Source organism: Phaenicophaeus curvirostris, chromosome 15, assembly GCF_032191515.1.
Source record: "Phaenicophaeus curvirostris isolate KB17595 chromosome 15, BPBGC_Pcur_1.0, whole genome shotgun sequence".
Classification (NCBI taxonomy): domain Eukaryota; kingdom Metazoa; phylum Chordata; class Aves; order Cuculiformes; family Cuculidae; genus Phaenicophaeus; species Phaenicophaeus curvirostris.
The window spans coordinates 11159116-11172066 of record NC_091406.1 but is presented as its reverse complement, the minus strand read 5'-3'; the positions used below and the strand labels follow the sequence as shown (position 1 = coordinate 11172066).

The 12951-nt window shown below is 53.8% G+C and overlaps 1 protein-coding gene across 11 annotated transcripts in view; it reads right to left on the bottom strand.

Annotated features, from left to right (window-relative positions):
* The window catches only part of ABLIM3 (actin binding LIM protein family member 3), a 53602-nt gene extending 43790 nt beyond the window's left edge, over positions 1–9812 (bottom strand). For 8 of the 11 annotated variants that reach the window (XM_069869484.1, XM_069869473.1, XM_069869478.1 and 5 more), the window contains exon 1: positions 1528–1561. In XM_069869484.1, coding sequence (XP_069725585.1) covers positions 1528–1546 — 19 coding nt within the window. In that variant the 5' untranslated portion in view covers positions 1547–1561. Of the gene's footprint in view, positions 1–1527; positions 1620–9567 lie in introns of those variants that run through there. The other 3 variants (XM_069869476.1, XM_069869477.1, XM_069869475.1) reach the window with 2 other exon arrangements.
* Between the last annotated feature and the right edge of the window lie 3139 nt (positions 9813–12951).

Sequence of the window (12951 nt, the reverse complement as noted above, 5' to 3'; positions counted from 1 at the left end):
GAACGCAGTCAGCGTCTGCAGGAGACACAGCCCGAGCTGATGCTCACCCCATTTCTCTCCCCGGCACATGCAAAGAGCATATCTCACAGCCAGGCTTTTTATAGGGTTTCCCATTCCCGCTGGGCATGCAGCTCAGCCGCTCGGTATGACCACACCACCCCCTCCCTCAGCAATCACTCACATGCCGTTCACTAAAGTCTTTCCATTCCCTCTCTAGCTGTTTCCTTTTCTCTCCTTATTAGGGATCCACCTACCTATCCATCTTCTCATTCTCTCCCCCTCTGTGCCTATTTTTAAAATGCCATAAAAGCTTTCAACTGGTAGCATCCTCAGGGATGCAAGGGATTTTATATGTAACCCATCATGAGCCGTCATCACCACATAACTCACCAGGCGGGCAGTGACTTTTTTTTTTTTTTCCCCAAGAGCAGAGGAGGGGAGGACATCTACACTCTGTCCCTGTGCTCTTCCTGGCCAGCTCACCCAGTGCAGCACAGCCAGGCACCTCTTGTCTCAGTGGGGAAGGATCAGTTCCAACCTGTACCTTTCGAGGGGGTGGCTGGGCTACATGGTAGGGCAACAGTGCAAGTTCTCCCAAGTAGCATCTGAAGGGATGGTTTTGCTCACTGAATAAAAGGCTCCACAAGCTGGGGATCATCCAGCTTCATGCATTAGCATCTGCTGCCAGATGAAGGAGGGCTTCCTTACTGAGAAGATGGCTGTACTTCTCATCCTATGTCCATACACTTTTAAGCTGCTAAACTGCTTTGTGCCCATGCTGGTTGGCGGTCAAGAGGTGATCCCAGAGAGTCAAGAGCTGGGGGATATCTTGGTGCTGCCAGCAAAATTCCCTCCCAAAGGTACAGCCTACCCCCAAAAATGAATCTCTCTGACAACAGCCTGAATAAACAAGAAGGTCCACGTTTTCCTGATCAAGTCCAGCCCAGCCTGGGTGAAGGAAGCAAAGGAGCATTCAGAGACCACAGAGGCACTCCAACAGCACCACGAAAACCACTTTTCTTTCCCCAATCCCATCATTTCCTACAGAAGAGCTGCCTTCCCCTTCCCTGAAGACCTGACACATGTCCCAAAGCCATCCCCTTGCCCTGGCCTGTTCATGACACCTGTGCCACAGCTCAGCTTGGCAAGAGCCGAGAGCAGGCTGCTAAATCTCTACTGCGGGGGGAAGGCTCCCTGCTGCAAGGTGCCTGGCTGCCGCTGCCAGCGAGGTGCGGGCACGCTGACCCAACCGCAGGATACCAGCCCTGGCAGCTGCCAGATGGGATTAAGCTGTGCATAACCCAGGAGGTGTCCCGGCACGCGCTAATGCGATGACATGCTCTGTGTCACCAGCCAGACCTGCAGGAACCCCATGTGCATCGGCTCTGATGATGGAGCGTTGGGTGTGTCTGCAACGGAGGCAGCAGGAGCTCAGAGGAGCCTGAACTCAGCCACATCACTCTCCGACGATGCTTGGGTGACGCGGCTATTTATAGCACCTAAGAGGTTAGAGGGAGCTCATCTTACCTTGTTCCACCTTCTTCATCCTCTGAGGACCCGGAGCTGATGGAGAAGGTGCCACGGCAGAGGAGGGAAGCCACAGCCCCTTGGAAAACGCAGCCGAGGCAGAGGGAGGGAGGGATGTGTTTGTGGGAACCAGCGCTGTGCTGTGGTCTGAGCGCAGACAAGAGCTGGGGGAAGCCTGTACTCTATCACGCTCTGAGGACTGCTGCAAGACGAGCAGAGAGACGGAAAATCCGGAGCAGAGCTGCCTGCTCAGATGGCAGGAGAAGCTGAATCTTGCAGCACACCTGCCTGCCCTAGACCTCCAGCTGCCCTACAGGGGCTGTGTTTGAGCTGGATGGTCAGAGCAAGTGGGGTCTGCACCACCTCTGGAGGGGCTCTGGGACCTCTATCTGCCCCAGCTTCCATTTCTTTGGGCTGGGCAAGAAAGGCATTTCCATGCCTTTGCTGTACTCAGCACCTGACCATTAATGCCCACCTCACAGGGCAAGCATCAACCATGAGGACTTGCTGTGGAAAGCCACTCACTGCCCCAGCCAGGCACCACTTTGGCCAAGCTGCCTGGGGATTATTTTCCCTGGGAAGAGCACTCTGATTCAGTGCTGTAGTAGACAGGCGAGGTGGCAGTGGCTGCCAGGCAAGCCCAGATCCAGCCCTGCCTTGTTGGGCAAGGAAGCCCGGACCTTTGAAGAGGTTCCGCTGGGGGAGGCAGCTGCCCTCCCTCTGGGGCTTGGATGAGCTGCAGCTCCTGACATGCAACAGAGTGGGTTTCACACACAGCTTCCTTCCCTCCTTCCTCCTCTTCTAAAGATTTTAGCTGGGAAAAGTCCTTGATAGGGCTGAAACACAGCCACACTGGGCTGGCTATCTTGCCAGGACCCTCCCTGGATTCTCCACTGAGAATCTGGGCTGGGAGCAACTGTGACAGGGAGATCCCGCTACAGCACCCAACAGCACCCAACATGCCCCAGCAAGTACTGCTGAGCCAGAGAACAACTCGCCCAGTCCCCCAGCTGCTTTATAAATAGCTTCCCTTGGCAAACAAGCACCCCTGGGCTGGGCAGTCCTCCCTGGGACACTTCTGTGCAAGGAGATTCAGGGCTGGCAAAGGGATGGATGACAAGAAAAAAGCAGCAAGATCCTCAGAGCACAGCCCATACAAAACAGATGCTGGGAAGAACAAGCAGGGCCTTGTGCTGTGCTTTTAGGAGCAAGACACTAAAACCATGTTTGTGAGGGAAGCTTCACTGCAGAGCCTGGCACATGCACTTTGCAAGCTCACACTTGGGAGTCCTAGTCTAGGTTAGACCTGCCTTGTTCAGCTGCAGACTGCAGTCTGGCTGTATGAATCCAAAAATCCATCATATAATTCACTACTGTGAGAATAGGTCAAACCCTGAAATTCAAATTGAGATTGCAATGGACTCGGGTTGAGCTGAGGAAGTGTTTCAGGGCTGGAACTGCACCAGCGAAGCCTTTCCTTTCCCACAGCAGTGTGGTGCTCTCCAAAATGCATCACTTGTTACCAAGAAAGAACACAGAAGCCCACAGGATGGCTTCAAACCCTCAAGCACATGCTCTCATCTCTTCCCCCTCCAAGTTCAAGTCTCAGAAACAAAATTATTTATTCATTATAGAGGTGGAGTAAAGTCGATGAACAGAAAAACAAGTCATGCTTGGGGTCAGAGGACTTTGCCAGGGTAAAAAGGCTAAGAAGAAAGGAAGGTCAGATCGGCTGAATAAGGAAACCATAATACCAGATTCTTTTTCTTTCAGATTTCCATGGCAGACAGCAGAGAAGGCACGTAACTTCCCAGCCCATGGCTTACAGCTGATACTAATAAAGCATTTGGAATACTATAACTGAATTGGAAAAAGCATGTATAAGCTATGATCTACCAAAAACCTGAGCCACCATCAAGTAAGTGGGAGCTGTGCACTCAGTTTGATCCTGTTAGGCTTCAGGCAGCCCTTTTCTAGAAAGCCAGGTCCATCAGGGCTGTGCATCACTGTACTCAATCTCTTCTACTGCCCTAGTGATTTACTGAGCCTATAGACTCAAGAGATAGAGAGGCTGGGCTCATGACGCCTTGGGACAGCCTAGGTGTCCTCCAAGCAAGAACTACCTTCCCTACTGCAGGCTGCCAGTCATCCTGCCCACTTGCCCTGAGCTGCTCACAAGCAAACTTCCTGGATGTGAACATCTGGACTTAAGGCTCTGCCTTTTCTATGGTTACTGTGGTCACTCTTAGCCCCCTTTCACCCTGCAAAGCCCCCTTCTCACATCACCCTCCACCTGCTTCCTTGCCATCACCAGTCTACCCCCAGGAGGCTTTCTGGAGGTGCTGCAGTGCTCACAGCTGAGAGGCACTGATGTATTTAGTCTAAAAATATCTAATTAAATGTTCCAGCCATTTCATTATGGCACCATCATGATAGGACTGCAGGGTCTGGCAGGCACTTGGTGGCTTTGTCTTCGCTCTTTCACAGGGAGTGAAGGCAGCACCACACTGACTCCTTGCTGGTAACAGGACAGTCTGTCAGTAGTCTAGCCTGCTGGCATCACAAATACAGTTATCTAGCTAAACTGATCATCACTTTGTCATTAAAAAACTCGCTATTTATTTTACAAGAGCATGGTAGGCCCTTGAAATAATTCAATTGCTTCAATTGACTTTACAGCACGCACTTCATTGGCCTGCAGGGCCACTTTCCATGGCTTCTGCTCTTCGAAGGGCAAGCTGCCAAGAAAGATGGTTTGCAGGAGAGCCTGAACAAAGCTTAGGAAGAGGATGGAGTCCATCTACCAGCCTGAGGACAGAGAGAAGCTGCCTGGGCTCCAAATTTTCTGGCACCAAAGCAAATGAAACAGATGACTGTCCCTTTGCAAGTCTGCCCGGCAGAACAGAGGGGACAATTTATATTAGGTTGTTTGTGGCAGTCAGGCTTGAGTGTTAATTGAGAGGTCCAAATTGTGGGTGGAAAGCCTGGTGCCCCAGTTCTGCAAAACCGAGTGCTAAAGCCCTCCTTGGAGAAGCACAGACACTAGGTAATGTTCACAGCTGGGTTTAAAGAGAACATACTAGAAGGGTAGCTTTCCACCTTTTGCAAGACTCTGTCTTGCATTTATGTCCCTCTTCTCTTCTCTGTCCCAGCTGCACCTGTGCCTTGAACTCTGAGTGTACATCAGCCTCCCCAAAAGCTCTTCCACTTCTACAAGCCTCCTCCATGATAACCTGACCAAGAAGGAAGGCTTCTGCTTGGCTCTCTTCGGGGAGAGCACGGATGAGAAGCACAAGGGTTTATCCAGAGCCAAAGCCCATCTCACCAAGTACCCAGGGACCAGGCAGCAACACCACTAGCCTACACAGCATCTCACTCTGAGTGCCCCGTCACTGAAGCTGTGCTTTGTCCCTCATTCACTATATACCTGCAGCAGCCTCCAGCATTGCTAAGATGAAACAGGAACCAGTGTTGACCAGGAACCATGTATGCTATGAATGAAAAGGTTCAGCTGTACCTTAACACCTCTGCCCTTGCCACTCCTGCAAAACCTAGAGCCTTTTCACAGAGAAGACACCGACACTGCTCATCACGCTGATGGGCTGATACCTCTGGGTTCACTGCTCTTCTGAACACAGCAGCAACATCACGTTCCCCTCAGCTGGTCCTGTCCCACAGGGTGGGGAAACCTGGTGAATCACCCTGCCTGAACAGCTATGCAGAGCAGAGCTGGAGCTCCCAGAGACCTGCAGCACTACGTGAATCCTCTTTATTTACACAGGGACTTAATAGAGTTTGCTGGTAAACACCTTGCAACCACTTGTGCCTAGAGATTAATGGGTAACGAGGCTTAGTAGAGATCACCGTGAAACAGGGAGCATGATTTAGGGAAGACAAAAATAACTAGGCAAACATGCTGCGCTCCTCAGTATCTGTCATGAAGCCTTCCTGCCCAAATGCTTAGCTGGCCAGCCTTTCCTCATGTCTCCCTTGCCGAGATTTCTAAGCCTAGAGGAGCCTCCAAGCAGGAACTTGAGAGGTGCCAGGATTTGGGATAGTCTGGGGAAACTTTCCACCTCACGTATCAAATCCTCTGCAAGAGCAACCCATGCTCCAACTGGCTGTCAGCTGCTCGGAGGGAAAAGGATGAGGGATAGACAGCTCTGCTGTCTTCAGGATGCATGTTGGGGACAGAAGGGTGTCTGGAGGATCTCTAGTTTGAGAACCAGTTTCAATCATCCATTGCAACCCAGATCCAGCCAAATCAGATTTGACCCAGTCCACTGGGGTTTAACCTCCTCCAGGAGTTGTGAATGTCTTTGCTCAGACCAAGGTAACCCAGAACAACAAAAAAGACCAGTGCCAAAGACCTTGCTCCCAAAAAAGACCAGTGCCAAGATTTCCAGCAGGACCCCTCCCACTCCAAAAGAGCTGGGAGAGATGGGACAATGTATAAATGTCATCTCTCATGGGTCCTCCAAGGGTGATCCCCTACTCGCAGGCCATACTCACTGCATGGACCAGCAGCACCCAGACCTGCTGGCTACCTTCACAGCAGTAGAAGGGATTATTCACAACCATTTCAAAGTCTCAAATACCTGGAGCAGTTGACAGCTTCAACTCTTTGTGTTTCAATGCATACAAACCCAGTACTGGCCACATTAGCCTCCCTGCACAGAAGCAGCTGAGCCTGGAACGTAGGGTAGTTCAGAGGGTGATTTTAAGGGATGTTCTCCTGGACGAGGGTTTGTACTACAGGAGCCAGCTTCAGTGGAAATGCAGCACAGCACTGACAGACCTGTTTATGAATATATGAATCTATTTGCAACCAATTAGCAGTGCTAACTGGAGTGGGAAGTATAAATAGCATGGCTAATGTAAATATCAACACTGTGCCCTCCAAATGCTCACTGCACACCTGATGAGCCCAGGAGGAGAGGCTGCCTTCCCAGCCAGCACAATCTTTGTACCCTCAGGGCTGCCTGGCCTGCTCTGCAGCCTCAGGATATGAGTTTACACACAAGATCAATGGCCTTTTCCTCTTCCCCTTAAAAGAGCAAAATTTCCATATGGCTTTGCCTTCCTTGCATCATGGGAGAGGAGATAACATGGGGCCTCCAACAGTGGGACCCATATTGGGGTGAAAAGCAAACCCCTGTCCCCTCAGCAGGGGCAGGCGAGGCTCCTGTGTACTGTGCATGAAGTGCACCTGCACAGCCCTGTAAATCCTGCACAGAGCTCCCTGGAGGTCTTGCCAACAGTTTTGCACAACAGCATGGCTTGAGGCCAGCAGCAGCCCACAGCCCCGGGTTTCCTGCCTCACGTCAGCTTCAGACAGGACAGAAGAGTTATCAAAATGCACTGAGTAAGATTGAAAGCAGTGTGGGAACTCACAGATGAGATGCACAGCTGAGGATACAACACCACCAGTCTCATTCATTTGCCAACCCCAGAACTTTGGTACTGCAGTCACAGATAGGACTGCAGATCATCACCCCATACACAATCTGTCAGCATCATCCATCCTCCTCTTCTTCCTGTGTCTTGCTCCCTCCTCATACCTGCACAGGTAGGGTCCTGCACACCAAGAGACACCAGACCTGGGAGGCTGGAGCCCAGCTGATTCTGCTGACTGGACCCCATTGTATCTGAGCTCTCAGTCACTACACTGGTGGTGGAAATCAATGCAGGGAGCAGCAGAGCTGGCCACACCTGAGAGGCAGAGCTGCAAGCAAGGCTGAGAGGCTTCCCTGACCAACAAGTAGCACTGAGCTCCTGGCTGCTAGCAATGGGCCACAAAAGCCATTGCAGGTCACTGCCACATAGCGTTGGTGGGGTGAAATCAGGATGGCATAGACAGCACTGACACGAGGATCCGGGGCTTCTTTTTGCCTTGCAGGCACACAGCCTGTGAGGGATGCACAGCACTAAAGCAGCAGCAAGAGGAGAGGCAGCTTTTGGCAACATTCACACCAAGCATAGAACATGCTGACAGAAGAGGTGGCCCCACATGCCTCGATCACAGAACCAGCTGGGGAGAGGATTGTGCCATTGCTAAGAAAAGACATGACCCAGCATTAGCATATGACAAGCCCTACTTTAAGTTCCTCCATTACTGGGAAAAAAAGCCTGGAAGTCTAACAGGACAGAGCCTACTGCTCTGCAGGGTTTGCACAGCCCTTGTACCGAGTGTGGTCCCAAAGAGACCATAAGTAATCAACATAGAGCAGAGGAAACGATCAGCAGATATGACAGAGTTCAGAAACCTTTACTGAAACACATGACTTCTTAGGAAGCAGTAATGGCAATATTTAGGCAAAGACTGCAAAGCCATCCAAGGGGCTGGGCAAGAGCCACAGGGGCAGCCTGCTGCTGGCAAACCCAGCAGCCGAGGCACAGCCAAGTGATGTGCCCAAGGTCACAGAGCAAGGCAGTGGCAGAAGGAGGAAAACCTCCCCAATGACTCCCCGCTCTGCACTTGCTGCCTGCCCCGTGGCCTCCTCCTGTGAGTCATGTCAGAGCAACAGGCAGGCAGCACGTTTGGGTTTGCTGGCACTGTTCGCTGCGTGGGAGGACCCAGTAAAGGAGTTTTGCAGCGCAATCTGATAGTTATAACACACCAGCACCGTAAACAGGCCTTATCATTATCAGCAGCTAAGCTGGCTATTAAGAGCTGGAAAGGAATCCCAAAAGGAACCAACATGGATTTGTCAAAATTGGCTTAGAGGAAGCTTATCAGCCCCATCTGACCAGTGCGGTCACTGACCCCAGCAAGCACAATGTGCCATCCCAGCACAATGTGCCATCCCAGCCCTCTGCACCAGACCTGAGGTCGTCACCCAGAGAGGCAGAAGGGACGACCCTTTGTTAGCAGTCATCCAGCTGTCTCAGATAGAACCAGTCTCTATTGTTTCCTGCGTGGGCACTGCCAGCCCTGGGAAGGGGGCTAGCTCCTGTTCCAGGTGTGGCTCATGCAGATGGCACCTGGAAAGTTTTCTTGCCTCTGACACAGCCCAACAGAGCTGGAATCACCTGTTCTGTTGCCTTGCAGCATGCCAAGGAATTTTTCACGCTGTTTTGCTCGGGAACCACCCCAAGCCCTCAGATTGAGAAATCTCAACACGTCAATGTGATGGAGAAGTCACTGCCCTGCTGCTTTCTGCCTGGGGAAGCCCTCCTCACTTCACACGGCCTCTAGGACCTACAGGATGGGGGGCACTTTCCCTGGGCAGGTTGTCTCAGGAGGAAGACCCTTAGGTGGCCACCAGCATCATCTCCTTTGGCTGGGGGCTCACTGCTTTTAAAGGAACGGATCAAAGCTGTGCTAGTGGGGTGGGTACAGCTGTCACACATCATATCAGTGAGGAAAACAAAATTTATTGAGACTCAATCAAATGTGATCAATCTTTCCAGACTTCACAAGAAGGACACAAAAGCAGAGGTAACCAGACAAGTACCAGGTGCCAGTTCTTATCTTATGCAGCACATTTCCAAGCTCTGCTTCTTTAGAAATTCATACACGGTGCATGAGTGCCTCTGTCCCTACTCTCTTTCAGCACACACAATAGAAACAGCCACATCCCCATCTGCAGAAGGTACGTTTTTCCATACTGCACCTGTGCTTTGCTCAGGTCCCTGGTTTCTGGGTCTCTCCTCACCCCGCTCCTCGTCTCCATCGGCTGTTCCCCCTGCATCCAATTATTCATCGGCAGTAGCATAACCAAGCGAGCCTTCTGCCTGTCAGATCGCTCCCGGCTCCCCCTCACCATGTTGCATATCGACATTTTAGCCCACGATCTGCCCTCCGAGCCCCAGAAATACAAGCCCAGCGCCCCGTGGAGATTAGCACCGCGGCTTAGCCCACAGGAAAGAAGGGCCAGCAAAGGAAAAAAAAAAAAAATGGCAGGCAGGAAAATTTAGAAAAATCCATCCCGTTAGGCTCGTCAGCGCCGTTTTGTCATTTTCTTTTCGATCCCCCCAGCTCCATCAGCGCAGCATCAGCCCCGTTCCCCCCGCAGATGCTGGCAGCGCCGCACTTACTGCTCGTGCTCATCCTGCCGGTCCTCCTCGTCCTCCTCACTCAGCGCAGGGGGCAAGGACGCTCTCTCAAGCCGCGTTTATTCCCCCGGCAGCGGGAGGAGGTCGCCTTCTCCTTGCCAGCAGAGAGATTGCTGCGCGATCCCGGCTAACGCATCCCGCGCCGCCCGCGACCCAGCCCCAACGCCCCCTCGCTCCCGGACGGGACGGGTCGCGACGGCCAAGGTCAAGGCTGTCGGCGAGGAGGAGGACGCCCAGGACCGGCCCAGGGCAGGGGAGGGTCCCGGGGGAGGGTCCCGCTGCCGAGCGCGGCCGCAGCTCTTATAGCGGGCGGGGAGCCCGGCGGGGGATGCGCAGCGGCCGCCCCGCCCCGCCGGTCCGACCGGGGGACACCGGGCAGGGACACCGGGCAGGGGACCGAGGGGGGCACGGGGGGCAGAGGGGACCGAGGGGAGGACGCGGGGGCATAGGGGACCGAGGGGACACGGGGGGCAAAGGGGACTGGGGGGGGGGGTGCTGTATGAGATCGAGGAGGACACGGGGGGCAGAGGGGACCGGGGGGAGATACGAGGGGCAGAGGGGACCGGGGGGGGGGGGACACGGGAGGCAGAGGGGACCGGGGGGGGATACGAGGGGCAGAGGGGGTAGGGGAGGGGCGCACCAGGGAGGGAGAGGATCGGAGGGGTTAGTATGGGGGCCAGAGGGGACCAAAGGGGTGGCAGAGGGGACCAGGGGGGCAGTATGGGGGACAGAGGGGAAACTGCATCATCTGCTGGGCACCGCCTGCCCACCTTGTTGCCCTGCCTGCACCCCACACCCCTGCCCTGCCCACTGCCCCGTTTGTGTCCTGCCTGCTGCCCTACCCGCTGCCCTACCCTGCCCTGCCCACATCCTGCCTGCACTCCAGCCCTGCCTGCGGTCCTGCCTCTGCTCTGCCATGCCTGTAGTCCTGCCTCCACCCTGGCCCTGCCTGCTGCTCCGTCCTCAGTCCTGCCTGCTGCTCTGCCCTACCTGCAGTCCTGCCCTCAGTCCCGCAGGCTGCCCTGCTCAGTGACCTGCTCACAGCCCTGCTGTCAGCCCTGCCTGCAGCTCCCAGGACCTTCCAGACTAGTCCCTCCTCGCCACCGAGTCCCCCAAACACACACCCCACAGGGTAGCCACCCCACCCGATGCTGCTCCTATCCAGACCTACATGGGACTGGATGCCAGTCCCGTACTGTTCGCTCTCCAGCTTAGCCCTGTAGGAGCTGAGCATGCAAAGAAACGCTCCCCCAGGATAGATAGAATTTATGCTTGATTTATCTAGATTTCCTCTAGTGCCAAGGTTCCCCTCCAGCAGCTGTCCAGGCTGGCCACCCCTGTCAGTCCTTGCAAGGCAAGGTGTCTGTCCCACATCAGGAGGAGGAAGAAGGCTGGGGGTATCTGCACAGCAACAGATTGCAGGATGGAGAGGGGGCTCTTCTGTCACAAACAGCAAGCAGCCTTCTCTGCCGGCAGTGCATCAGGATTCCTGGAACACTTCAAAGCCATTAGCTCCTTGTTTTGTTCGTGAGCAGCTATCTGTCAGAATAAAGCCTTACCCATTAGAGCTGCTGCCAGGGTGCGAGCTGTGCCCCCTCTGCCTGCCGAGCCCCCAAGAAATTGCGCTGCGATTCAAAGGGGTGAGCTACGATCTTGCTGCTAATGAAAGGTGTTTTTCATGTGGTGTGACAGGCACTGCATCTCTCCTGCTCCTGGGGCTGGAGTGCGGCCCAGAGAGGGCCTTTTGCTTTCCCTCTCTCTTGCTGTTTTATTTGCAGCAGCGGATGTTTGCGGTGACATGACAAGACAGGGAGCAGGTCGTGTGAGCTACGCCTGTGCTGCCAGTGACACAGCCAGCTCACTGCAAGCCCTGCTGCCTGTCCTCTTTGGCTCTGTCCCCTCCCCAGAGGCAGCGGGTGGGTGGCAAGAGCAGGACCAGCAGTGGACTGGAGGTCCGGGGTCCCCTGCAGGGCTGAGGGGAGCAGGCAAGAGCAAAGCAATTTTGCTGACAGAGCACAGCAGGATGGCTCAAGCTGTCCCGTGGTGCTGACTTGGGGCCCTTTGCAAAGTTTCCCTGAGCCTGCCAAGAGCACAGGGCATCCCCACCTAATGCAGGGTCCCAGCACGGCAAAGCTCACACTTACTGTATCAATAATGTCTGTTTGGAGAGTCAATAAAGCAGATATGATGTGAGCTGGTCCCCACGGTTCAGCGAGCTAATTAAGCTTCTTCCGCTGACCTGGTTTCCAAATCTTGTTAACTTCCTTGCCTTCAGAACAACTTGAAATTTCCAGCACAGACAGGCTGGGATTCAGAGGGTTGTGGAGGAGGACAGGATGCTTCAGCCAAGCTCAGGAGGCACCAGCACAGAACTTGTGCTCCATGCCCTCTCTGCTTGATGGTCCCAGCACCATGGAGATGTGCCGTGGGGAAGAGCTAGCGGATGCTGACAGCAGGGCAGGTGGACAGGGCATCAGGTGCTCCTCACCATGGGATTTTGGCACTGGTGAGTTGACAGCAGGGAGCTCAAAGCCCTGCCACTCCCTACCTCAGCCAGTGACTCCCACACAGGGAACCGGCCCCTGGCCAACCTGCGGCAGGGACCCATGGTGCGGGGCACTGGTCAGAGCTCCTCACCATCTGCGCTGTCCCAGGGGGTTTTGGAAATCCCATTTCCTTTTCTTTGACTGAGGAAACCAGCTGCAAAAGCTGCCATAAAAGGGTGTTGAGGATGCCTGAGACAAGAAGTCAGAAATGAGGAAATGTCAGGATGTTAACGCAGACTCCTTTCATCCCTTTGTGTCTGTGCTTTGCAACACAGTCTTTCACAGCAATGATTAGATGCGTATTTTTCCCATAAGGCGCCTGCCTCATTCAGTACCCAGCATGTACCATGTAGCTCAGCCTGCGCAGAGGAAGCTGCTGCCTGCAGGACCCTGTATCCTTCAATGAAAACAGACATGATATGGATGTTGGTAAGAGGACAGAAGAAAACAAGGTGCTAAATTCATTTAATTTTACTGATGGCTTCCATGGACACTGACATTCTTATCTCTGTGTCTTTGTGAGATGCTGGGAGAGTCACCTGAACCGAACCTTCCTCACCCACTTGATAACTGTTTCTTCTTTCCTGATGCCTTGACTCAAACATCAGCTGGCTGATTACTGGGAGAGCTGGAAGTTGCTGTCTCCATGTGAAATCACCAGAAACTGGGCTCAAAATGCATCTTGTGCTGTACTAACACCAGGAACGAGGAGAAATCATGCTCAGCCTCTCTGCAGCTGGTGACCTGGGAAGCCACCAGCCACAGGTTTCTGTTTGAGGCTCAGCTGTTGTCCCCGGGAAGGGGTGTTGGTCCCTAGGGA